This window comes from Mus caroli, unplaced genomic scaffold (assembly GCF_978045245.1).
Source record: "Mus caroli unplaced genomic scaffold, Mus_caroli_1 scaffold_2, whole genome shotgun sequence".
Lineage (NCBI taxonomy): Eukaryota > Metazoa > Chordata > Mammalia > Rodentia > Muridae > Mus > Mus caroli.
In genome coordinates, this window is record NW_028227257.1 from 50,344,293 (window position 1) to 50,368,989 (window position 24,697).

Consider the following 24,697-nt stretch of genomic DNA (forward strand, 5'->3'; position numbering starts at 1 on the left):
GGCTACTATACCCAGCCAAACTCTCAATTAACATAGATGGAGAAACCAAAGTATTCCACGACAAAACCAAATTCACACATTATCTCTCCACGAATCCAGCCCTTCAAAGGATAATAACAGAAAAAAACCAATACAAGGACAGGAACCACGCCCTAGAAACAACAAGAAGGTAATCCCTCAACAAACCTAAAAGAAGACAGCCACAAGAACAAAATGCCAACTTTAACAACAATAATAACAGGAAACAACAATTACTTTTCCTTAATATCTCTTAATATCAATGGACTCAACTCCCCGATAAAAAGACATAGACTAACAAACTGGCTACACAAACAAGACCCAACATTTTGCTGTTTACAGGAAACTCATCTCAGAGAAAAGGATAGACACTACCTCAGAATGAAAGGCTGGAAAACAATTTTCCAAGCAAATGGCATGAAGAAACAAGCTGGAGTAGCCATTCTAATATCTGATAAGATTGACTTCCAACCCAAAGTCATTAAAAAAGACAGGGAGGGACACTTCATACTCATCAAAGGTAAAATCCTCCAAGAGGAACTATCAATCCTGAATATCTATGCTCCAAATACAAAGGCAGCCACATTCATTAAAGAAACTTTAGTAAAGCTCAAAGCACACATTGCACCTCATACAATAATAGTGGGAGACTTCAACACACCACTTTCACCAATGGACAGATCATGGAAACAGAAACTAAACAGGGACACAGTGAAACTAAAAGAAATTATGAATCAAATGGATCTGGCAGATATCTACAGAACATTCTATCCTAAAACAAAAGGATATACCTTCTTCTCAGCACCTCATGGTACCTTCTCCAAAATTGACCACATAATTGGTCACAAAGCAGGCCTCAGCAGATACAAAAATATTGAAATTGTCCCATGCATCCTATCAGATCACCATGGACTAAGGCTGATCTTCAATAACAAAATAAATAATAGAAAGCCAACCTTCACGTGGAAACTGAACAACACTCTTCTCAATGATACCTTGGTCAAGGAAGGAATAAAGAAAGAAATTAAGGACTTTTTAGAGTTCAATGAAAATGAAGACACAACATACCCAAACTTATGGGACGCAATGAAAGCATTTCTAAGAGGAAAACTCATAGCTCTGAGTGCCTCCAAAAGGAAACTAGAGAGAGCACACATTAGCAGCTTGACAACACACCTAAAAGCACTAGAACAAAAGGAAGCAAATTCACCCAAGAGGAGTAGACGGCAGGAAATAATCAAACTCAGGGGTGAAATCAACCAAGTGGAAACAAGAAAAACTATCCAAAGAATCAACCAATCAAGGAGCTGGTTCTTTGAGAAAATCAACAAGATAGATAAACCCTTAGCCAGACTCACTAGAGGGCACAGGGAAAGCATCCTAATTAACAAAATCAGAAATGAAAAAGGAGACATAACAACAGATCCTGAAGACATCCAAAACACCATCAGATCCTTCTACCAAAGGCTATACTCAACAAAACTGGAGAACCTGGATGAAATGGACAAGTTCCTAGACAGATACCAGGTACCAAAGTTGAATCAAGATCAGGTTAATGATCTAAACAGCCCTATATCCCCCAAAGAAATAGAAGCAGTCATTAATAGTCTCCCAACTAAAAAAAGCCCAGGACCAGATGGGTTTAGTGCAGAGTTCTATCAGACCTTCAAAGAAGATCTAATCCCAGTTCTTCACAAACTATTCCACAAAATAGAAACAGAAGGTACTCTACCCAACTCATTCTATGAAGCCACAATTACTCTGATACCTAAACCACAAAAAGACCCAACAAAGATAGAAAACTTCAGACCAATATCCCTTATGAATATTGATGCAAAAATCCTCAATAAAGTTCTTGCTAACCGAATCCAAGAACACATCAAAACAATCATCCATCCTGACCAAGTAGGTTTCATCCCAGGGATGCAGGGATGGTTCAATATACGGAAATCCATCAACGTAATCCAGTATATAAACAAACTCAAAGACAAAAACCACATGGTCATCTCGTTAGATGCGGAAAAAGCATTTGACAAGATCCAACACCCATTCATGATAAAAGTCTTGGAAAGATCAGGAATTCAAGGCCCATACCTAAACATGATAAAAGCAATCTATAGCAAACCAGTAGCCAACATCAAAGTAAATGGTGAGAAGCTTGAAGCAATCCCTCTAAAATCAGGGACTAGACAAGGCTGTCCACTTTCTCCATACCTATTCAACATTGTACTTGAAGTCCTAGCCAGAGCAATTCGACAACAAAAGGAGATCAAAGGGATACAAATTGGAAAAGATGAAGTCAAAATATCACTCTTTGCAGATGATATGATAGTATATATAAGTGACCCTAAAAATTCCACCAGAGAACTCCTAAGCCTGATAAACAGCTTCGGTGAAGTAGCTGGATATAAAATTAACTCAAACAAATCAATGGCCTTTCTCTACACAAAGAATAAACAGGCTGAGAAAGAAATTAGGGAAACAACACCCTTCTCAATAGTCACAAATAATATAAAATATCTTGGCGTGACTCTAACTAAGGAAGTGAAAGATCTGTATAATAAAAACTTCAAGTCTCTGAAGAAAGAAATTCTAGAAGATCTCAGAAGATGGAAAGATCTCCCATGCTCATGGATTGGCAGGATCAACATTGTAAAAATGGCTATCTTGCCAAAAGCAATCTACAGATTCAATGCAATCCCCATCAAAATTCCAACTCAATTCTTCAACGAATTAGAAAGTGCAATCTGCAAATTCATCTGGAACAACAAAAAACCTAGGATAGCAAAAACTCTTCTCAAGGATAAAAGAACCTCTGGTGGAATCACCATGCCGGACCTAAAGCTCTACTACAGAGCAATTGTGATAAAAACTGCATGGTACTGGTATAGTGACAGACAAATAGACCAATGGAATAGAATTGAAGACCCAGAAATGAACCCACACACCTATGGTCACTTGATCTTCGACAAGGGAGCTAAAAACATCCAGTGGAAGAAAGACAGCATTTTCAACAAATGGTGCTGGCACAACTGGTTGTTAACATGTAGAAGAATGCGAATCGATCCATTCCTATCTCCTTGTACTAAGGTCAAGTCTAAGTGGATCAAGGAACTTCACATAAAACCAGAGACACTGAAACTTATAGAGGAGAAAGTGGGGAAAAGCCTTGAAGATATGGGCACAGGGGAAAAATTCCTGAATAGAACAGTAATGGCTTGTGCTGTAAGATCGAGAATTGACAAGTGGGACCTCATGAAACTACAAAGCTTCTGCAAGGCTAAAGACACCATCAATAAGACAAAAAAACCACCAACAGATTGGGAAAGGATCTTCACCTATCCTAAATCAGATAAGGGACTAATATCCAATATATATAAAGAACTCAAGAAGGTGGACTCCAGAAAGTCAAATAACCCCATTAAAAAATGGGGCTCAGAACTGAACAAAGAATTCTCACCTGAGGAATACCGAATGGCAGAGAAACACCTGAAAAAATGTTCGACATCCTTAATCATCAGGGAAATGCAAATCAAAACAACCCTGAGATTCCACCTCACACCAGTCAGAATGGCTAAGATCAAAAATTCAGGTGACAGCAGATGCTGGCGAGGATGTGGAGAAAGAGGAACACTCCTCCATTGTTGGTGGGATTGCAAGCTTGTACAACCACTCTGGAAATCAGTCTGGCGGTTCCTCAGAAAATTGGACATAGTACTACCGGAGGATCCAGCAATACCTCTCCTGGGCATATATCCAGAAGATGTCCCAACCGGTAAAAAGGACACATGCTCCACTATGTTCATAGCAGCCCTATTTATAATAGCCAGAAGCTGGAAAGAACCCAGATGTCCCTCAACAGAGGAATGGATACAGAAATTATGGTACATTTACACAATGGAGTACTACTCAGCTATTAAAAAGAATGAATTTATGAAATTCCTAGCCAAATGGATGGACCTGGAGGGCATCATCTTGAGTGAAGTAACACAATCACAAAAGAACTCACACAATATGTATTCACTGATAAGTGGATATTAGCCCAAAACTTAGGATACCCAAGATATAAGATACAATTTGATAAACGCATGAAACTCAAGAAAAATGAAGACCAAAGTGTGGACACTGTGCACCCTCTTAAAATTGGGAACAAAACACCCAGGGAAGGAGTTACAGAGACAAAGTTCGTAGCTGTGATGAAAGGATGGACCATTTAGAGACTGCCGTATCCAGGGATCCATCCCATAATCAGCTTCTAAACGCTGACACCATTACATACACTAGCAAGATTTTGCTGAAAGGACCCAAATATAGCTGTCTCTTGTGAGACGATGCCGGGGCCTAGCAAACACAGGAGTGGATGTTCACAGTCAGCTATTGGATGTATCACAGGGCTCCCAATGGAGAAGCTAGAGAAAGTACCCAAGGAGCTAAAGGGATCTGCAACCCTATTGTTGGAACAACATGATGTACTAACCAGAACCCTGGAGCTCTTGTCTCTAGCTGCATATGTATCGAAAGATGGCCTAGTCGGCCATCAATGGAAAGAGAGGCCCATTGGACTTGCAAACTTTATATGCCCCAATATAGGGGAATGCCAGGGCCAAAAGAATGGGAATGGGTGGGTAGGGAAGTGGGGGGCGCTATGGGGGACTTTTGGGATAGCATTGGAAATGTAATTGAGGAAAATATGTAATAAAAATATTAAAAATCAAAAAAAAAAAAATAGAATACAGTTCCTTGAAACTTTCTCCTGATAACCAGAACTCTTCTGATATCTCTATCCCCGAGTTAACACACATGACTAAAGTGTCTACATTTGGATACTTTAATTTTTTAAATTGAATCATTACAAACTACCCAGTTGACTTAATTCAAGCAAAAAAAGTAATTTTTTTAATTAATCTCCCGCCTGGCAGAGGAAGGCACAGCGACTTAATTAAGCAAAATGCTTAGTAACTGAAAGACTTTCCCGCAGTAAAAAACAATTCAAACTTTTGCAATGTGCGTTGAAATGTATCCAGTATTGCTTAGATAGGCCAGAATTACACATTGTTTTTAATAATCCAGTTTTGTCCTTGACTTCTTATTGCCCGTGATAATTGAAGAAAGTGCAGTGTTTACTTAAAATTAACTATCCCTTTTATCTAAAAGTTTCTTAATCAGGCCGTAATTTTAACTCAATAAAGATATTTCTTACAAAAAAAAAAAAAAAAAAAAAAAAAAAAAAAAAAAAGAAAGGGCAGAAAATGTCCTGCTTCTCTGGAGGAAGGACCAGGTGGCAGGAGGCAGCGGAGCATCAATGGGGAAATGCCGGTGTCGGTGTCAGTACCAGAAATCCTGCACAGACCTGGGCCAGCTCATCACCACACTGATATCTCAGATCCTGGCTGCCTCAACCACAGGAAGGGGAGCTGTGATAATCTCCTGGGGCAGGGGCTCCCAAAGGATGCCATGGAGTCTGGATCGCAGGCTCAGGTTGGCTTTGTGTGTGAACAGCCCCGAGGCTTCAGCTACTGTCTGGGAAGCCCTGTCCTTCCAGGATATGAAGATGATAGGATAGCAAGAGAAACTCACGCTCACCAGTGGGATGACATGAGTAAAGGGACAGATGGGCGTGGGACACAGTAAGTGCTCACTAAACAGAAGCTGTGACTGCTGCTGTCATCTCATGGTGTCACTATCTGCCAGAACTGACTATCTAACAAAGTAAGGCAAGTGAGAACAACAGAAAAACCAGACAGCGACCCCTCCCACAGGGAAGGAGTTCCAGGGACTCAGAGCTCGCAGGCGCTGCAAGAGGTGAGGGATGGAAACTACTCAGTCATTCTTTCATTCGCCTTTATAGAAAATCTACCCCATCCCAGGGATGGCACTCAAAGCACTAGCTGCTGTGAGCAGGAGGGACACAGTCCCCGTGCTCAAGAGATGTGGTCGAGAAAACACAGACAGGCCCAGAGCCACCTCAGGCATACCAGGATGTCTGACAGAGCATCAGAGGCTCACGGGAGGCCTGAGAGTACTGGCATTCCTGAGGAAGATCAGGTGAAAGAAAGATGCCAACTCCAGAGGAGCCGTTCGCAAAACCCACTGTGTCCCCAGATCCTCTACAGCCCTGGGATGGCACGTGTGTGGAAGAGGCAGTGTGAGTGGGCTAGGAGGAAAGCTGGAGCCCATATGTGGCAGGAGAGAGAAGAGGCCAGTGTGAGGTCTCGGGGCTGGCCAGAACTAACAGTGTGTTCACAGGGGATGGGCCCAAGCCCTTTGGACTTGACCTTGAAGGCCCACAGAAAGCAACAGAAGGTCTCTGAGCAGATGAGAGAGACAAGTTTTGCTCCTAGAAAAGACTGGGCCAGGTGAAGGAATGTAGCAAGCAGAGTGAGGGTGAGAGAACAGGATTCCTGGGGGAGTGGGAGCAGGGCAGGGCGGGGGCGGGGGCCGGGGACAGTACAGTGATGTGCGTGTTCAGGGGTGGAGGCTGTGAGGTTGGACAGGGTCGTTCAGGAGACTGCCAGGGAGACCAAAACAGGAGCCAGGTTCATCCCAAGGGGACTGTGCACTCTCTTGTTGGGAAGACATGGGCAGGTGAAGCTTCCCAGAGCCCCTGAAGGTAGGTGAGATACTCCTGCTACGTGCAACCACAGTTTCTACTACTGATGGTCCTCCAACCAGGACACAGACTCCTCCCTGTCCCCAAACATGAGTTGTCCTTGACGCTACAACCAGTTCATCAGCAAGTCATCTTTAAAGTACAGCTAGAGTCTGACCACTTCTTAGCTCACATTCCCCTTGGCTCAAGCCTTCACCATCTGCTTAGAGCAGTCCAGTCATCCCTCACTGGCCCTTCTGGCTCCACCTCATCTGTTGTCCAGCTTCTACACATGGAGAAGGCGATACTTATAAAATAAAAGCTAGATCACATCTTTCCATGGAACCACGCGAGTTCTTCTACAGTCACAAGCTCTATACCACTGGCTTCTGCTGCTCCAGATCCGCAGTTCAATTCTGAACTCCAGAAGGACGGGAAGGAGGAGGGAGGGAAGGGGGGAGGGAAGGAGGGAGGGAGGGGGGAGGGACAGAGAGAGGGAGGATGATGGAGGAAGGACAGAAAGATCTGCCCAGCTCATGAGGACACAGCCTCACCTGAACCGACATGAAGCCATTTACAGTTTTATATTTCACGCTGGCACCTTCACACAACAGACTCTGGGGCGCTGCCCTATTCTTCTGGGGAGCACCAGAACCCAACTTACAAGCCAGAAAAGCCTTTCTCCAAAACAGGTGAAGCTCACATGGCTGCATGAGCTTCCTCGTTTCTTGCCTTCCTGTGCCCAGTCAGTTGGGCCTCCCAACCTCAGGCGTGGTTCTACCTGTTCTCTTGTCCAAGCATGTTAGGCCTGTGTGAGAGCCCCGAGCTTCAGGTCCCTGCTCACATGTCTCTTCAGAGGCTATGGTTTCCTCTGCCTACGCTCCTCATACACGGCCACCCACCCCTGCTGTGTCAGAGCCACCTTACTCTGGATGGCTGTGCTTCCACACTCACTTTCTGCATCCCTCCCCAAGGCCCAGCCCGCCGGTGTTGCACCCTAGCTCCTAGAGCGGAGTTCTGCCACAGACCCCCTTGAACATAAACAACCACACTAAGGTGTCCTGTTGAGGTCACCGCCTGAGCCCCTGATCGGGCTGTGACCTCCAATGGTCTTTATCACCACCCTTGCAGATCACTCAGCCTACACCCTACTAATATGCTTGGCAGAAGGAAGGAGGGGAACCTGGCTTAGGCTTGGAGAGGTGAGCCCAGTAGAGTGTGCAGGACTTCATGAGCACAGATGGCGAGAGGAGGGAGGCTGCCCTCGCTGTCACTGGGAATTAGGCAAAGGCCTGGGCTACTAATGCCAATGTACCCTGAAACCTATTCCTTTAAGGCAATATTTAAAAATAGCCATGATAGAAAAGAAAGAGGAATGTAGGGAGATATAAGTGAGGGTTAGTGATTTATAGTATTTTGGGGTTGTTTGAGTAAAAAGAGGCATCTGGGAGGATGGCTCAGTGGGTAAAGTGCCTGTTATACATGAAGACCAAGTTGAGATCTCTACAGTCCATATAAAGCCAGGCGTGGCTGCTTATGTCTGTCTGTAATCCCAGAGATCCTAAGGGGAGACGGAGACAGTAGAGTACCCTGCTCATCAGCCAGCTAACCTGGCAAACACAGTGGAGCAAGAGACTCGATCTCAAACAAAGTGCAGGCAAGGATCAAGCTATTCACTGGTCTGCAGATGGCTGACCAAGGTATTCACTGGCCTTCGGATGCACGCTGTGGCAAGCACATGTCCGCACTCACACACAAACATGCACACACACACACATACACACAGATCAGAAATAATAAAATAGGTAAGTATGAAATGGTTCAGGGATGCACTTACCGTGTGGAAGACGTTGACCCCTTGGCTGAAAGAGAAAAAGAAAAGGATGTTACTTAACCAGAAACAAGTTGCTGTGTAATTTTCCTGGAGCCAAGGTTTGCCTTCAGGGGCATGGGGAGAATCAGTCCAGGAAAGGCCAAGCCAGAGGGCTAAACTGGGCTAATGTGCTCCTCCTTTGTCCCACGTAGCCTCCAGCCTCCGAGGGCCCAGGGGCCCTCCATTCTCCGCTAGGCCTCCTCTCCATTTAGGCACATCATCTTGACAGTCCCCAGTTAGGTTCTACATGGTTGGAGAGTAGATTCGAACAGGAATTTGAGTTGAAAAATCCTAGGTCTGTTCCCTGACTAATCTGTTGTGTGACCCTGGGTGGGTCACTTCCCATCTCTGAGCTCCTTAACTCACACGGCATCCATTATTTACCCATTCTCATTTTCCAAGAAAGCGACTGTTGGCTTCTGTGCTTTTAGGTCTGGGATGCAGGAAGGGCATCATCCCAGAGATTATCTCCGGGGGATTATATTTATCTGTAACAGTTTGATTCCCAGTTTGTTATAAAGCTCTAATTAAAACAGATGCACTGAAAGAGGCTCAGGGCTGCACTTTGAGCAGGCCACCCAAGGATGATGAGCTCAGGCGGCTGGGTGGGAGGAGGGGCAGGCTGGGGCTTCCCAGGAACTGGATCCGCAGGTGAGCCAGGCTAGAGGGAGGCCGCAGCCAGCGGGGCACAACAGAATGGTCCTCACTTTAAACCAGACAATGGATCTCATCCCAGACTCACATTAGCTGACAGGAGAAGGGGTGACTTTTCAGGGTAGAGGAGGGAGACGTGATGTGCTGTGTGGAGGAGATCCTAACATGCTCTCTGGCTTTGAACTCTGGCCTCCCAGCCATGAGGTTCTGAATACGTTTGGGTAATGCTGCCGTGTCTCAGTCACCTCATCTGTCAAATGGGCCAGTGAGACCACCAAGGCTGCTGGGGAGAACTGATTGCATTATCACATGAAAAGTACCAGGAGTACTGTGGGCCTGGGCTGAGGACATTTTGGCTGTCCCTGTTGCTTGAGCCTGTGTTTGGGAGCCGGGCTCTGCACACACTCACCACTCAGGAGCCGGGTGGTCTCCTGTGACCACAGACCTCTAGGCCACTATCCCTCCTCTGATCCCTTAGGTACTGATGGGGTGCCACACAACAATAAGCTCCCACTGCTGGGCCTCTGAAAAGACAGCTGGAGTGTCACCAGTGTCTGCTGAAGTGCTCTGCACTGTGCTGGCCCAGGGACATGCTTTCCTGACAGGAACAGGAGCCCCTCCTGTGTCCCCCTCTGAAGGGACTCTGGGAACAGTCAGGCAAAACAAACAAACAAAAACAAACTTAGGACTCAGGTCATCAGGCAGAACTTGGCTTGGCTGATGTTTCAAAGGTGAGTCTTTCCAGTTGGTCCAGATGAGACAGACAGTGCGGTACAGAGACAGAGGGGTGCTAAAGGGATGGGAGACCGGTGGTCCCCATGGTCCCTCCTAAGCCAGGCACTCAGCTACAGGATGGCAGCTTGGGATGGTGCTTGTTTTCACGCTGTGGTTTGTGAGAGTCGCACTGGCATTCTTAACACCAAAGAGAACACAATATAATCAAAAGAAAACATCAGAGTTTCAAATATATATATATGTATATATATATATATATATATATATATATATATATATATATATATATATATATATATATGGTGTACTGAGTTGAGATATAAAACGTTACATCTATTGCTTTGGATAATACAGCAACAACAACAAACATGGGAAACCAGCATAAAGCAGTCTCCTCCAGCAGAGTGGAGATGTGTCCTGGGAGGTCCCAGGATGTGGCGGACCTACCAGTTCACAGCAGTTCACTTGGGCCTCGTAAGTACTCCTCAAACCACTGCCCCTGATTAGCTATGTGACCTCCAGCAAGTCAGATGAACCGCTTGCCCCCTGCCAGTCTCCTCTAATGTTGCTGTGGCCAAATGCAATACTAACCAATCTCAGATGGGGAGAGGGAAGCTGGTAGAGGCTGCGGTGGTGAGGACGGAACAGTCTGGAGCCTTATTTGCCTGACTCCAAGGTCAGAAGCTTTGCAGAGCCGTTACCACAAACATATGCATGTGCACACAAGAGAAACATGGCCTGGCCTAGAACTCACACCTTCCTTCCCCGATGGAGCCATGTACCTTGCTGCTGTGAGGGGCTTTCCTGGCTTATGTATGACTCTGGCTGGAGGAGCTGCCCTTGTTAAACATTTGTGTGTCAGGCACTTTCCTAATCTACATGGAAACTCTGCCGGCTCTCCCACTTGGACTCCCTTGGCGGTAGTTGGGAGTTCTGACTGGAGAACTTGTTAACCTGGAGCCTGGACACAGATAAGGGACACAGAAGGCTGCAAGCAGCTCAGGCATCTCCTCTCGGAGGCTGGCAGTAAGAGCCTCCCCACTGCCACCCTAACAGCTCCTGGTTTCCTTCTCCCTCAGTAGCAGTTCCACGAGGACATAAGACCTGGGGTGGTGATGGTCGTTTTACAGCCAGGAGGGAAGATGGCTGAGGAATGAACCTCTTAGACCCATCGTGATGAAGCTGTTCCATCAATCCCCCCAGACGACCTTATGGGCTTCTTGTCACTGGAAGCCAGGTATACTTAAGAACCCAGGGGCCATCCTGTCAGGACAGCCCGGAGAGAAAGAAGAGATCCTGCTCACCTTTCTTCTGTTTGATCCGGAGGAGGTAGAGGGCAGCAATCAGCAGGACTACGAGCAAAGCACACGCCACACCCACACCGATGAAGACGCTCCAGTTGTGGGTAGCATTATCACCTGAGGACCACAAGGAAGAAGGGCTTCATGTATGCCACTCTGTGACTGAAACAATGAAAGCCTGCTGCCCCTTTCTCCCGAGTCTTCTGTAGCTGTGGACACCTGGCTGGGTCTTCTTACATAGCTAAGCTTGCCTAACTACCCATTCAGGCCACCCGTGAGCAGTGCAAAATGCACACTGCTGGCAGCCACAGACAAAGTAGGCACAGGACATAGGCAGAAACCATACTACCGACCCTGAGGAATGGAACCCCATCCCTTCTCATTGGCCCTTGCAGCAGGACAGACAGACTGGAAACCAACTGTCAGGGGAGGAACTTGGGAAGATGGTGACAGTGGAGGGCCTGCTGCACGAGATCTGCACAGCACCCAGGGCTTCACCCGTGTGTCCAGGACCTAACCCACAGTGTGTATGTTTGTGGCAGAAGGACAAGCAAAGTCCTAAACTAGCGGTTCTCAACCTGTGGGTCGTGACTCCTTTAGGGATTGAATGACCCTTTCACAGGGGTCACCTAAGAACATGGGAAAACACCGATATTTACATTGCAATTCATAACTAGCAAAATTATAGTTATGAAGTAGCAATTTTATGGTTGGGGGTCACCACAACCTATTAAAGGGTCACAGCATTAGGAAGGTTGAGAACCACTGTTCTAGACCAAAGCACAGTAAAGTCAAGAGCAGGGCTCTGTGACAATGAAATGTGAACTCAAGCAAGGGCTCCAACTCGTCCTCATCCACAGCAGAGGACCATGGTCTCCTGCTGGTTTCCTCTAGTACATCATTCAACGGCATGAGGATGACCTGAGGAGCCACCTGCCCAGCCTTTCATCCTCCAGCAAAGTATTTCTTTATTGATTCCCTACTGTGTTTTGTGTGCTCTAAAGGTGATGTTGGGTAAGACAGTCATGGTCCTTACCAACCAAGGAGAGACAAACCTATCCCTTTTAACATGTCCACAAACAAGCAGAGGCTCAAAGAGAGGCACTGGCTTGTCCAGGATCACACAGCAAGTCAGTGATAGAGCCATCATGGACACTTCCTACCTGCACGGTCTATGCATCCTTAAGGAATCAGTCATGGGTAAAATCAAATGAACACAACACAGGCTCGTGGAACTCCTGAAGCACCTTTGAAGGATGAGTGGAAAAGCGGCCCCTGTCCTCTCCCCTTCAGAGGCTCTGCTATGTACACAGCATCAGCTGTAGAGCCGGCAAACATTGAGTGAGACAGTGCTAAAGAGCTGTTGCCACGTGGCCACTTTCAAAAGAAGAGCTCTTGATTGACGTCACACTGGAGGGGCTGAGGTGGCACTGCTGACATGTCAACTGTCACAGGATGTGGAGCATGGCAGCTGTCTAGACACACACACCTTGGCCTAGAAATAGTCACGGGATGACTGTCCCAGGGAGATGGCCACTAGGAGAAGGTATGAACAAGGATACTCTTTGCTGTACTGGCTGTCCCTGAACCAGATCGCCAGCCTCTATGAGACGTTAAAGGAGGGACAAGCGATGGCACAGCAAGGAGCAGAGGCCAGAAAGAGTGAGAGGTAGGGGAGGGGCCATGGGGACAGAACAATTGTTAGGTGGAGAAAGCAGGAGGCTGGAGGCAAGCAAAGACAGACTCCCTCTCCCTTTCCTCCTCTCTGATACACTGTGTCATCAGACCCATCCAGACAGGAGCCAAACTCTTACCAGTGCTGAATCTAGGAGCACAAATGCTGGAGAAGCAGTTCTCATTTTAAAACTATGTTTATGCTTATAAACTTCTAGACTTCTCTATAATAAGCATTATATAATAACTTTAATCATGATAAAGATTCAAAAAAAAAAAAAAAAAAGGAAAAAGAAAAAAAGAAGCCCAGTCAGCGGGAGTGGAGACCTCACCAGGGATGGTTTGCATGTTCCCTTGATCACTCGAGTGGGCAAATCCCAGCACGGTATGGTTTTGGGTGATCGCTGGCTGTTGGTCGTGCTTCACCTGGCACGTGAACACCACGTCCTCTCTATGAGCAGATGAGTTCACCAGGAACAAGCTTGTGTAATTATAGGTCCCATCCATGTTCTTTGTGAGATTCTTGGGCGTGTCATTCCGTGATACGTTTCCATTCTCCAGCCAGATCAGCTGGAGATCCTCGGGGTAGAACCTCTCCGCCCGGCAGGTGAGGTTCACCTGGTTCACTGACGTCAGGGGCTGTTGGGTGACCTTCACGGTGGGTGAAACTGAAACAGTACAGGCAAAAGCTCTAACCTTAAGCTGCACTGTGATCCCAGGGAGGGGCTGCAGAGCTGAGCCTCTCCCACCATCACAGCAAACAAACAAGACTGCTAGGCATGCATTGCGTACTCAGACAGTGTGGGTCTCATACAAATGGAATCACTAAGCACAGCACCCAGAACACAAACGGTGCCTTGTCTGGGAACTGGTAGCTACTGGTATGGTGATAATGAATGATGTCAATGCATGCAGTACCTACAACAAAATAAATGAAAACTACCAGGCAAAGGGGGCGTGGCTCACACTGGGTGCCCAGGAATTATAGTTGCCATTGAAATGCAACTACCAGCATGGTGCTAGTCATAGGGTAATGGCTGCTGTGTACTTGGGCTAGAAGTCAAGGACATCTACCTCGGATGAAGTCAGACAGGTTAGCAATCCCACGAAGAGGGCTTCTATCCAAAGTGATGTGGGCTACCTCGCAGATGACCTTAGAATGAACGTCCATGGAGTTTAGTACCATCCTGACTGTGCTGGAGATGTTGTAGGAGACATTATTTCCACTAAGGTTCATGGTGGTCTCCAAGTGGCTAAGTTCTTGCTCATCTTTGAACCACTTCAGGGTGATATTCCGGGGAGAGAAGCCATGAGACTTGCAGGTGAAGTTCACTTTCTGGTCAGGTATGCCCCTGTCTGCTGGGCCAGATACCTCCGGTGGAGAAGGTTTGGCTAAAGGAGCATTTATAGACAAGAAATATGATTGTGATGGCCAAGCAAATGAACTGGTGGTGTAAGTCGTCTGCCTAGATACCGTCATCATACTGGAACATGGGGGATTGGCCCCAGGGCTTTATGCATACTCAGTGCATATTCTACTACTAAACCATATGGCGTCTCTAGTCTGGTGACACTATTCATTCATCTCCCTCCTGATGAAGCTGGAATGACCATGTCCTTAGCCTTCTATCTGGGGAGGATGCAGAAGTTTCATGAAATGGAGGGGTCGGTCAGGCAGTAAGGCAAGACCAGGAACTCCAGGCCCAAGGTCTAAATCTTCTCTGCTTCAGGGATTTCCAAGATTGCTGACCTATCTCATTCTTTAACTACTTTTAACTGCGTTCCTGGATACTCTGCCAACCTAGAGAAAGTGTTTGCAGAAGTAAACACAGGAAACAAATAACACTGTAGGAGAGTCAATCGGATCCCAATGGCTGCTCTGAGATGTTTACACTGCCCAGAGCCATGCATATGAAATGGGAGACAAGGTTTCTGCTTTCTGGATGTGGTGAGGAAGAGATGAGGCCCTGGAGGCTTCCTGCTTTGGGTGACTGACAGACACACAGAGATGCTCCTCAAACATGACACACAGATCTGACCTTGACCCGGATATTTATTAAAAATTATTTTTTAAATGTGTCTGTGTATATGAGTGAGTTCCTTAAGAGAGCAGAGAGGGCACTGGATCCCCTGGAGCTGGAGTCGCAGGCGGTTGTGAGTCACCCAGCCACGTGGATGCTAGGAATTGAACTAAGATCCTTGGTAAGCGCAGTACAAGCTCCTCAATCAGTGAGCCTCTCTCCAGCCCTACACTTTATTCTTACATTCTCCCTGTAAGAACTTGGGAATTCACTACGTGGGCTTTCCTCTTCTTCTTCTCTCTCTACAACCTAATAGGCTTTTCCCAGGCCAAGTCCCATATTTGAAAGAGAGAGGCTAAAGGGAGTTTTTGCTTTCAATCTGTAGAGCTTTTGTTTATAGAGTTGGAAACAAAGATCACTTCTATGTTAAGAAAGTCAAAGGTGGTTCTTGATTTCTAATTAGTAAAGAGACAGATAGCGAGCAGCCCCACCAAGCAAGCAGACACGCTTCTTCTGGTCCTGAATGGACACATGGGTGACTAGGAGGGAGGCAGTGTCCCTTGGGGATTAATCCAAACTGCTCATGAGCAACCAGCATCACCTCCAGATAGCAAACACAACACGTTTCCATCTGCCAACACATACTGGCTCCCTAATATCCGCCTAATATGTCGAGGGCACAGAAAGGAGGTGTCACTTGAAGAAGTCAAGTCATCAGATCACCAGCAGCAGTGAAGAGCCATCCGTCAGGCCCTGGGGACTCCCTGTGCTTAAATCTAACCCAACTAGAAATGTAAAATATTGTTGAAAAAACTGCATCTGTACTGAATAGTAACAGACTTTTCCTTGTCACTATTCCCTAAACAACACATAGAACAACTATTTACATAGCATTTGCATCGTATTAAGTATTATAAGAAACCCAGAGATGATTTAAAATAGATGGCAGGATGTGTGTAGGTTACACACAAATCTCCCCCATCCTGGATGAGGGCCTTAAGCATTTGGATTTGCGTATCCTACAGATACCAGGAAAAAGCTGAAGTCACCATCTATTGAGTTCTTAGAGCCTGACACTGGCTGCTCCTTCTGTGCTCGCCAGCCCATGAGGGGGTAGATAGGGTGAATTCCTTCTGTAGGACAAGGCTCAGAGGAGAGTGGGACTAGCCAAAAGCATAGTGGGTGGGTTTCAACTCTTCCACTGAGATGACTAATTTAGTACTTAAAAATATTTATCTTCCGGGGCCTGGAGAGATGGCTCGGTGGTTAAGAACATTAACCGCTCTTCCAGAGGTCCTGTGTTCAATTCCCAGCAACCACCTGTTGACTCACAACCATGGTAATGGGATTCCATGCCCTCTTCTGGTGTGTCTGAAGACAGCTACACTGTACTCACATACATAAAATTAAAAAAAAAAATCTTTCAAGAATCTATCTGTGTTTCCTTTATACAAAGTTGATAAAAAAAATCACCTTGGGAAGATGACTTAAAGATGACTCCTGGAATACAGTAGGTGCCTAATAAATAACAGCAGTGGCTACTATAGTTAGCTCTGAGACTACACATTTCTACTTTGGCAGCCAGAAGGCACAATAAGGCCACCACATTATGGCTTTCTCCTCTTTGGTAGAAATCCCCCTCAGGACCCGAGTTAGGCTAGCTGCTTCAAAACTCCAATGGGGTCACAGGTGCTTCATCCAGATAAGCTATTAAGGAAGCCTGGAGCACCGAGGAAAGATCTGTGATATCTGGGGTCATCAAGGCAGGGAGGGACTCTACTAGAGATAGAGAATTTGTCTCTGTTCAAACACAGATGTGTAGAGGTCAGGAACACCCTGGCCCTGCTCGTAGCAGAGCTGTCAGAGCTGTGTGGGATGCATCTCCAGTATCCTGAGGTCAGCTCCTGGAGATGTTGTTGCTTGACCTTGGGACCCAGAGAACACATGCTCTTCCAACGCATAAAAGGTTTTTGAGTACCAGCTTCATGGGCACTACCTTCACTAGGGGGGAAATAAAAGTCACAGCTTTTCTTCTGTGGTTTCAGGACACGTATCTCAGCCTGGTTGTGGTTAGAAACATCAGACACAAGCTGTAGAGATAGATCGGCAGGTAAGAACACTTGCTGATGTCACACGCATGCACGCAGCTCACTCAGAAACCTCAGATCCATGTCAGGACAATTACAGCAGAATTTCAATGGCAGACACGAGGTGTGTGGTGCTTTTTGGTCTCTTAGATGGGTTACATGAGCAGACAGATGGAAAGAAACCAACTTACCCCACCCCAACCCCACCAACACTTGAGGCTGGTAAGGGAAAGTGACCCACCCAAGGTCACATGGCCACAGTTCAGGACAGCTCCCACTGGTGGGATGCTTCCTACAAGCCAGGTGCTGGCTAAGTGTTTGATAAGATGTCACTGCTTCAGTCCTGACCACATACTCCACGAGAGTGGAATGGACATAGGAGCCCACCGAGGCTGCTACAAGGAGGGGTTGTCCTAGGACACAGGCAAAGGAATGGCTTATCTACGTTGTGGTTCCAAACTGTAAAAACCCTGCCCCCTGTCCTCCTGGCCACTGTACTTCTCATCCTCAGTAATGACCTTGACGCCCCCCCCCCCCCCGCCCCCATCTAGGGCTTTGTTAATATCTTGATGCTCATAGAACCCAAAATGGAGCCATTACTGTTATTTACACAAAGAGAAACTGAAGACTTGACAGAAGCCAATCTTGCTCCAAATAGAAAGGTCTTGGGCAATTCCTCATGGCTCCCTAAAGGGCTATTCAGTGTCCTAATACACCCTGTACAGGTAGAGTATGAGTATGCTCTGGCTTAAGGAGAAAATGCTATGAAGAAGATGCAGCATGAAGCCACACGTGATGAAGATGTGGCAGGAAGCCCCTTGCTAGTTGTAATTGCCTGGGCAAGTGACACATTACCTGGGAGCTTCGGTGTCTGTCATATCAGGATAAGCTACCTGCCCTGCTTCTGTGCAGAGGTGACAAGGAGACTCGATTGCTGCCTGGAGGGAAAACTACTACCATCTATACAAATTAAAACGAACACAGCTATGTGATGTAAGCCTTGCACAGTGGGTGTCTCTGTCCTAGACAAGTGGGATGAGCATCCAGTGCGGCACTATTGTAAAAGTCCACAGTTTGGAAGAACTGAATTCTCTACCAACAGAAGACTATAATAAATTGTGGAATTTCTAGAGGCTAGAGTAAAATGGAGGCATTCACATAATGGAGGGGTGCTTTGTGTCCTGCCTAGCATTTGGGAGAGCTTTCCCAGTCACTGACAGGCCCCGGGTTCTGAATGGAGGGGGCATCCTGAGTCTCTGTGAAAGTGATGGTGGAGAGTCTGGGTTTCCTAGAGGCTCAGAACTTTCTCAGCATCTCCTGTGTCCTGGGCTCACCTGTGAGGATGCTTAATGCCTGGGCAGCAAGGAGCCTGCCGGGATCTGCATTCTGGTATTCGCTGGTACTTGAACCATGGGCAAGGAAGAGAGGGCTGTGGGGTGGGCAGATGAGGGTGCAGATGCCCTCTTACCTGCTAGCACTGGAACCTTGAGCTAACACCTGGCCTCAGCTTCTCTGATCTGTTGAAGGTTGAGCTTAGATCATGAACCTGACCTCCCATTGTACCTGCTGTGAGCCACACTCACCAGATCCAAGATGTTATTCTCTGACCTGATGCTACATATCAGGGTATGAAGAAGGCACAGGCTTACTTACCGAGTACATAGACCTCTGTTCCCCCTCCAGATTGTATTTTTGTGTCAGACGCTGATTCTCTCTGGAACTTCACACAGTAGTAGGTACCGGCATCTGCTGGGGTGACATTACTGATACGGATGGAAAAGTCCAAGTTACTTCTCTTAGTAGTATCTGAAACATTTGTAACTCGAGAAAAGTGTTCTCCTGTGAAACTGTAGATCAACAGCTGGCTTTGCCCAACTCCTTTGTACCACCTAATGGGTCCCACTGGCAACAAGGAGGTCACAGTGCAGTTCAGAACGGTCGAATCCCCAGCAGCAACAGACACTGATTTCTCAGGCTGAATCACCTTCAGTTCTTTCCCCGTGACTCCTGGAAAGAAAGATGGCAGCCATGACTAACCTTAAGGGATCCTGCAGGCTCAGGTTTATCAATGATTTTTCACTGATTGAGCACACACAATGCTATTGAGTTCAGCACAATGTTCAGCATGTGTTATTCCCCACATGAGCCTCAAGACTAATAAGAAAACTAAAGCACAGAGTGCTAAGCCACATAGCTTAGCATAGTAGAGTGCCTAAGCCCTTTGGAGAAGTGTCATGTCTGAGCTGAATTTGTCAGTTATTTATTTATTTATTTATTTTGGTTTTTCGAGACAGGGTTTCTCTGTGTAGCCCTGGCTGTCCTGGAACTCACTCTGTAGACCAGGCTGGCTTCGAACTCAGAAATCCACCTGCCTCTGTCTCCCGAGTGCTGGGATTAAAGGCGTGTGCCACCACGCCAGGCCTGAATTTGTCAGTTATAATGGGAGCTTGAATTCCCCACAGAGGGAACAAACCCAGCAGAGATGCAGATGGAGGAGACCCCAGGATGTGTGGTACTTTTCAAAGAGGGAGATTGTGTAGACCCGAGCAGAGCAGCGGGTCTCAGCAGTCTGTGGTAGGAGAGGTGAGAACCCGGGTCTTAGCATAAGGCTGTGGCTTGGTAGCATAAGCCTGCATCACATGGAGTCATCAGTAGGCCCAGGTGCTCACCCTTTGCCAAATGCTGCAGAGTTGTGGCTTTAGCATGGACAGGGCTTTTGATGGTCCTTGGCCTTAGTTTCTGTGAAATGTGTAGCATGAGCCCATCTTGATGTACTTCTAATACAAACAAACAAACAAACTGAAGTTGGTGAGTTAAAAAGCAGCATCTGGGCTGGAGAAATGGCCAGCGGTTAAGAGCACTGGCTGATCTTCCAGAGGACCCAGGATCGATACCCAGCACTTATATCATGTGGTCTGTAAGTCCAAGTGCAGGGGATCCAGGGGCTTCTAGCCTTCACAAGCACCCCCACATATGCATATACCAATAGATATACATAATTAAAGTAAAATAAGTAATTTTTAAAAAGCAGCATCTAGGGATGATCCAATGGATTAAAGTCCTTGCCACCCAAGCACAGTGGCCTAACTACCTTCCTGAACAATGGTTTGCTGAACTTATGGATGTAGAACATGAGCAGTCAGACACATAGACATTAGAGACACAGTGGCCCAGACGGGAGGACAGGAGAGGGAGGACGAAGATAGCAAGAGTGGCAGACTGCAACAGTGAGTCAGGTGATCTTGGTCCGCAGCTGGGATCCCCACCGGCTTCTAATGTGACTCTGTCTATTAGACAGGGCTGTAGAAGGATCCTTGGGTAGCCCCTCTTGTGTTGGCAGAGTAAAAGAGACACTGTGTGTTTGCCTATAGATCAACAGCCTGGTCTTGCTGCACTGTCAAGGGGAGAGAGCCTAAGGCAGGGAGGTCCATGGATCAGCTCTGCTGTCACTGCAGGCACTCAGAGCCCTGGGATGGGCCTGTCATCAGTTGCTCACTGTCCTGCCTCTCCTTCTTCCCCAGCCAGGGCTTGCCTTGAGATCCAATTTTCATGGCAGATGTGAGCTGAGCCTGCAAGTACCAGCCTGGTTACAACCTGACTCTCACTCTACAGGGAAAGAAATGAGATCTGTGGAAACAGGGGCTCAGCCAGCATCAGTCAACCTAGAAAGGATAGGGCTGGTGGCCTGGCAAGTGACAGACACAAGGAGGCAACAGGCTTGATGAGACAGGAAGTCTCCCAAGAGCATCAGTGACATCACCAGCTACTGCCAATAGCAGGGAGCCATGAATATTCCAGTGGGTGTACAGTTAACCATGTGAGACCGGTTGGACTGGAACCACCATGTGCGCAGGCCTGGGAGAGAAAGGGGCCCCTTTGCCAGCTCAGCATTCATAAGTGGATTCCCATTCAATCAGACATAAGCAGGGAACTGGTGTGTACCCTCTGCTTTGTCATGAAGATTGCTCCAAAGCTATGCATAAGCACCTGCTAGATACTTGCTGGTAACTCTAGTTCTAAAACTTAGCATCACATTGCTGTATCCTTTATATATCCGATTTGCCGTCAACTGCTATTTTCCCCACTGTTAGGGTGGTAGATCCACTAAGAACTGCTTCTTGCCTTCTGCCCAGTATATACTGTGTCCCCAATAGAAGTATGCAGATCTCTGTGATTTCCAACCTAGCTAGGAGGACCCTTTCCCCAAACCACATCTATGCTGAAAGAACACATTGATGAAGTGAGAAAGAACAGGTTTTATTTGCACCGTGACCCTAGCAACACCCTGAGCCTCTTCCTTCATCCGTTCAGTGGTGCTCACATCCGTGGCTACCCAGGAGCTGGTGCTCAGTTATTATTATCTCCATCCTCAACGGCGCACAACTGTGAGTCAGCAGTTGATGAAGGAGCTGCGCTCGCTCACGGGAGCTTGGGAATTGGGCGCTGACAAGTTGGAGCAGGGCTATTCTTGTGGTGCAGCCAGAGGCCTGTAATCACATGCCAGGCAGGTGACAATAAAATCTGGGGCTGGGGAGGGCTGGCTCCTCCCCTTAACCCCCCTTCTTTTTTTTAGCTCCTCTGGAGATCTCAACCAACTGCAAGCAGATTTAGGCAGCTTAATTAATTAGCTAGTGTTTCTAAAGCGTTTGAAGAATTTTAAAAGTGTGATGTAAGTGTCAAACATTATTTTAATCTCCATGTGTATTTTTCAACAGTTTTTTTTTATTTTTGGTTTTCCTTTTCTTTTTCTTTTTTTTTCCTTTTTCTCTTATTTTTGCCTGCTTGCTTGCTTTTCTTTTGCTCTGCAGGCTCAGTTCTGTGAGCCAAAGTTGTTAAAATTACTCCTGTGGGCCAAGCCCAGGGCAGCACACTAGCACTGCCAATGAAACCATTCCCTGCTCCTTTTGGCCTCCTGGCAGAGAGCACAGCCTTTCTGGGGGCCTAAACCAGACAGCATCCCCATAGGCGTCATTGCTGATCAAGGTGGTGGGGAACGGTTCGCAGGGTGGACCAGCATCACGTGCTAGTCACTTCCTCAGGGCCCAATCACAGATACAGGTAGGTCTCCTCCATGGACCCTGAAAATGTGGGCAACAACCCAAAGGGCAAATGACTGGGATGAGGAAATGGATGTCCCCTTACCCCACAGGTGAATTATATAGATAATCACTGTGATGATGTGAACATTTTTCATAGCTCTATTTAAAATAGCAATGGTGGCTATGTAAAAACAAACAACCTATTGTAAAGCATTTGAAAGAAACAAAAAGTCTGAAAACTAAATAATAATATTGGGGCTAGAGATGGCTCAGAGGTTGGGTAGGCACCGGTCTTTCAGAGGATCTGCTTTGGTTCCTAGCACCCACGTGGAGGCTCACAATCACTTTCAACTCTAGGGGAACCTGATGCCTCCGTGTGGAACCTGCACTCCCATACACACACCCTTACCTCATATACACATAATTTAAAATCAAATCTTTAAAAAAAAAAAGGCTCACATGATACTATCAAAGATAAATGCAGGCAACACTTTGATGTGCTATAGTTAAAATAAGAGAATAAAAACAACATAAAATCACACCTTCTGATAACTAAGGAACGTGCAAACACTTCGCATTCACTCAGGCATTACTGGAACAGTGGAAACCTCAGGGGGTCACATCCAAGGAAAGGGACCATCTGATCCTACTGTAAAGCCATCTGAGAGCTAAAAGCTCAGTCCTGAAAGATTGCAGAATCACAACAGAACTATGCCGACCGTCGGGGTTAACAAGTGACATTTGGTTGGATCTCGAACCTTGAGGTTCAAGGGGTGTAGGTTATTAAAAACTTAAGGTTCCTTGTGAGTGATGATTTCTGTGGGGTTCACTTCCGGTTTGTACTGCCTATTTGTTGCTCCTGTGTGAAATGAGAGTCTAAGAAGCCAGCATTTTCTGTGTGATTGTGGCTCTATAAAGAGTAACTGTTAAGTATACCACTGTCTTAGACTACGGCTCTAAAAACTGATAAAGCCGCCTTTTCTTTTTTAATTTCTACCTTGGATAAATTTCAGGTTTTCTAGGTTGAGTGATGTGGGAGGGCCTAACTCTGAAAGAGTACTGCCCAGCAGATGTGAGACCAAGCTCTGGTGCCACAAGTCCAAAAGAATACACACAGTGTCTCCTTCTGAAAGAAAACTATACACGTAACATGCACGTTCCATACACGTCTACTTTTTGAATGACTTCTCCTAGACGGTTCGGCTCATTATCACTGTGACTGGGGCTCCTGATAACTGCGCTTCTGACAGAGCAGATGCTTAACACACATCCGCTGGTGGACCAAGCAGCCGCTTGTCTAGAGGAACCGGCCTGGATCAGTAAGATCGGCATCTCTGTGAGCCAGGGCTCCAAGTGCAGCCGGAGTGAGCAGGGTGGGCTGGAGAGCCACTCGCTTATCACTTTCTAGTAAGTACTACGTTGAACACAGTAGCCTTTCTTTTTGTAACTAATGTGTGATGCTTTAGGGAAAGATGCAAATGAGGAGAACATGAGTGTGTTTCTAGGGAGGGGTAACTACCCTGTGTGTTTGTTGCTGTGGAAGGCAGTGATGAATCATGGGATCCCCATGGACCGAGGGCTACGTGGCTGTGTCTCTGGCACACTAGTTATGAAGTCAGACTGTGAAGGAGTCACGTGACAGCATTCAGCAGGAACGAAGGACAAAACAGCTCTCTAGCTGGCTACTCTGATTACATGTTCTGCCCCACCCACTTCCAGCGACCCCTGTCCTGTCAACTGGAATCTTTTTTTTTCTTCTACTGGCCAAAGTGTCAAAGGCTTAACCAGTGTGCTAAATGCTACCAACCTATGCAGTAAGGTGGGCTGAGACCTGACTAATGGGCTTAGAAAACATATTTCACTTTTTAAAACAGCAATATTCAGATGAGGCCTTGAAGATGAAGAAAAAATAAAACAATCTTCTAAGAAGGGAAAGAAAAAGAGACTGTGCTCTTCCTAATGAGAAAACCAACTCAATTCAGAAATGAAGCTGAGGAGGAAGGCGGGGCCTAGTGACCCAGGATGTGAGATCTCCCAAAGCCTCATCCCCGGAAGAAACCATAGCAACAGTCCAGAGCTCCTTATCCCAAGAACCCCAATAACCCTAACCCTCAGCACAGCAGCAGGCCACCCCGCCCTAGCCACCACCACAGCAGCAGGCCACCCCTCCATTGGGTCACTATGTCACCTGTGCTTCCTTGCCTGCCCTCTAGCACTTTGCAGCAGTTCACTGTCACTGTCAACTTGATTAGATTTAGAACCAACTGGACGAGCTGGAAGACAGACCTTCAGGTGTGCATATGAGGACATTTCCAGACAGGAATCACCAAGGAGCAAGCCCATGGATTCGGGTGGCACTACCCTCCGGGCTAGGGACTCTAAAGGAAAAGGGGTGGTGGACAGAACCAGTCAAGAGCAGTGTTCCTTTGTTTTCCATCTATCAGCAGCACTTCCTTGGTCATACATACCCACTGCCATGCTGCTCTGCCAAGTGCACGGGGCTGAGTGACCATAGACCCAGTCTCTGACACCACTAGCTAAAACAATTTTTCCTCCTTTTATGTTGCTCTCAGATACTCTACAATGCAAACTTAATCAACATATGTTTCACTAATACTATTGCCCATACCTTCTGCTGCGACTTGGTAGCAGGGTAGAAAAGCCCCTGGTGCCAGCAATGGCATAAGAAGGGTTGGGGCTGTGCTA

At 46.7% G+C, this 24,697-nt stretch overlaps 1 protein-coding gene across 9 annotated transcripts in view; it reads right to left on the bottom strand.

Moving 5' to 3' along the window:
* The window catches only part of Sirpa (signal regulatory protein alpha), a 46,928-nt gene that overhangs the window by 10,410 nt on the left and 11,821 nt on the right, over window positions 1–24,697 (bottom strand). For 5 of the 9 annotated variants that reach the window (XM_085834216.1, XM_029473621.2, XM_029473619.2 and 2 more), the window contains 6 exons: window positions 19,622–19,729; window positions 18,606–18,959; window positions 13,919–14,236; window positions 13,177–13,512; window positions 11,174–11,287; window positions 8,445–8,469 (listed from right to left, as the gene is read on the bottom strand). In XM_085834216.1, coding sequence (XP_085690342.1) covers window positions 8,445–8,469; window positions 11,174–11,287; window positions 13,177–13,512; window positions 13,919–14,236; window positions 18,606–18,959; window positions 19,622–19,729 — 1,255 coding nt within the window. The remainder of the gene's footprint in view (window positions 1–8,444; window positions 8,470–11,173; window positions 11,288–13,176; window positions 13,513–13,918; window positions 14,237–18,605; window positions 18,960–19,621; window positions 19,730–24,697) is intronic. The other 4 variants (XM_085834224.1, XM_085834223.1, XM_029473628.2 and 1 more) reach the window with 1 other exon arrangement.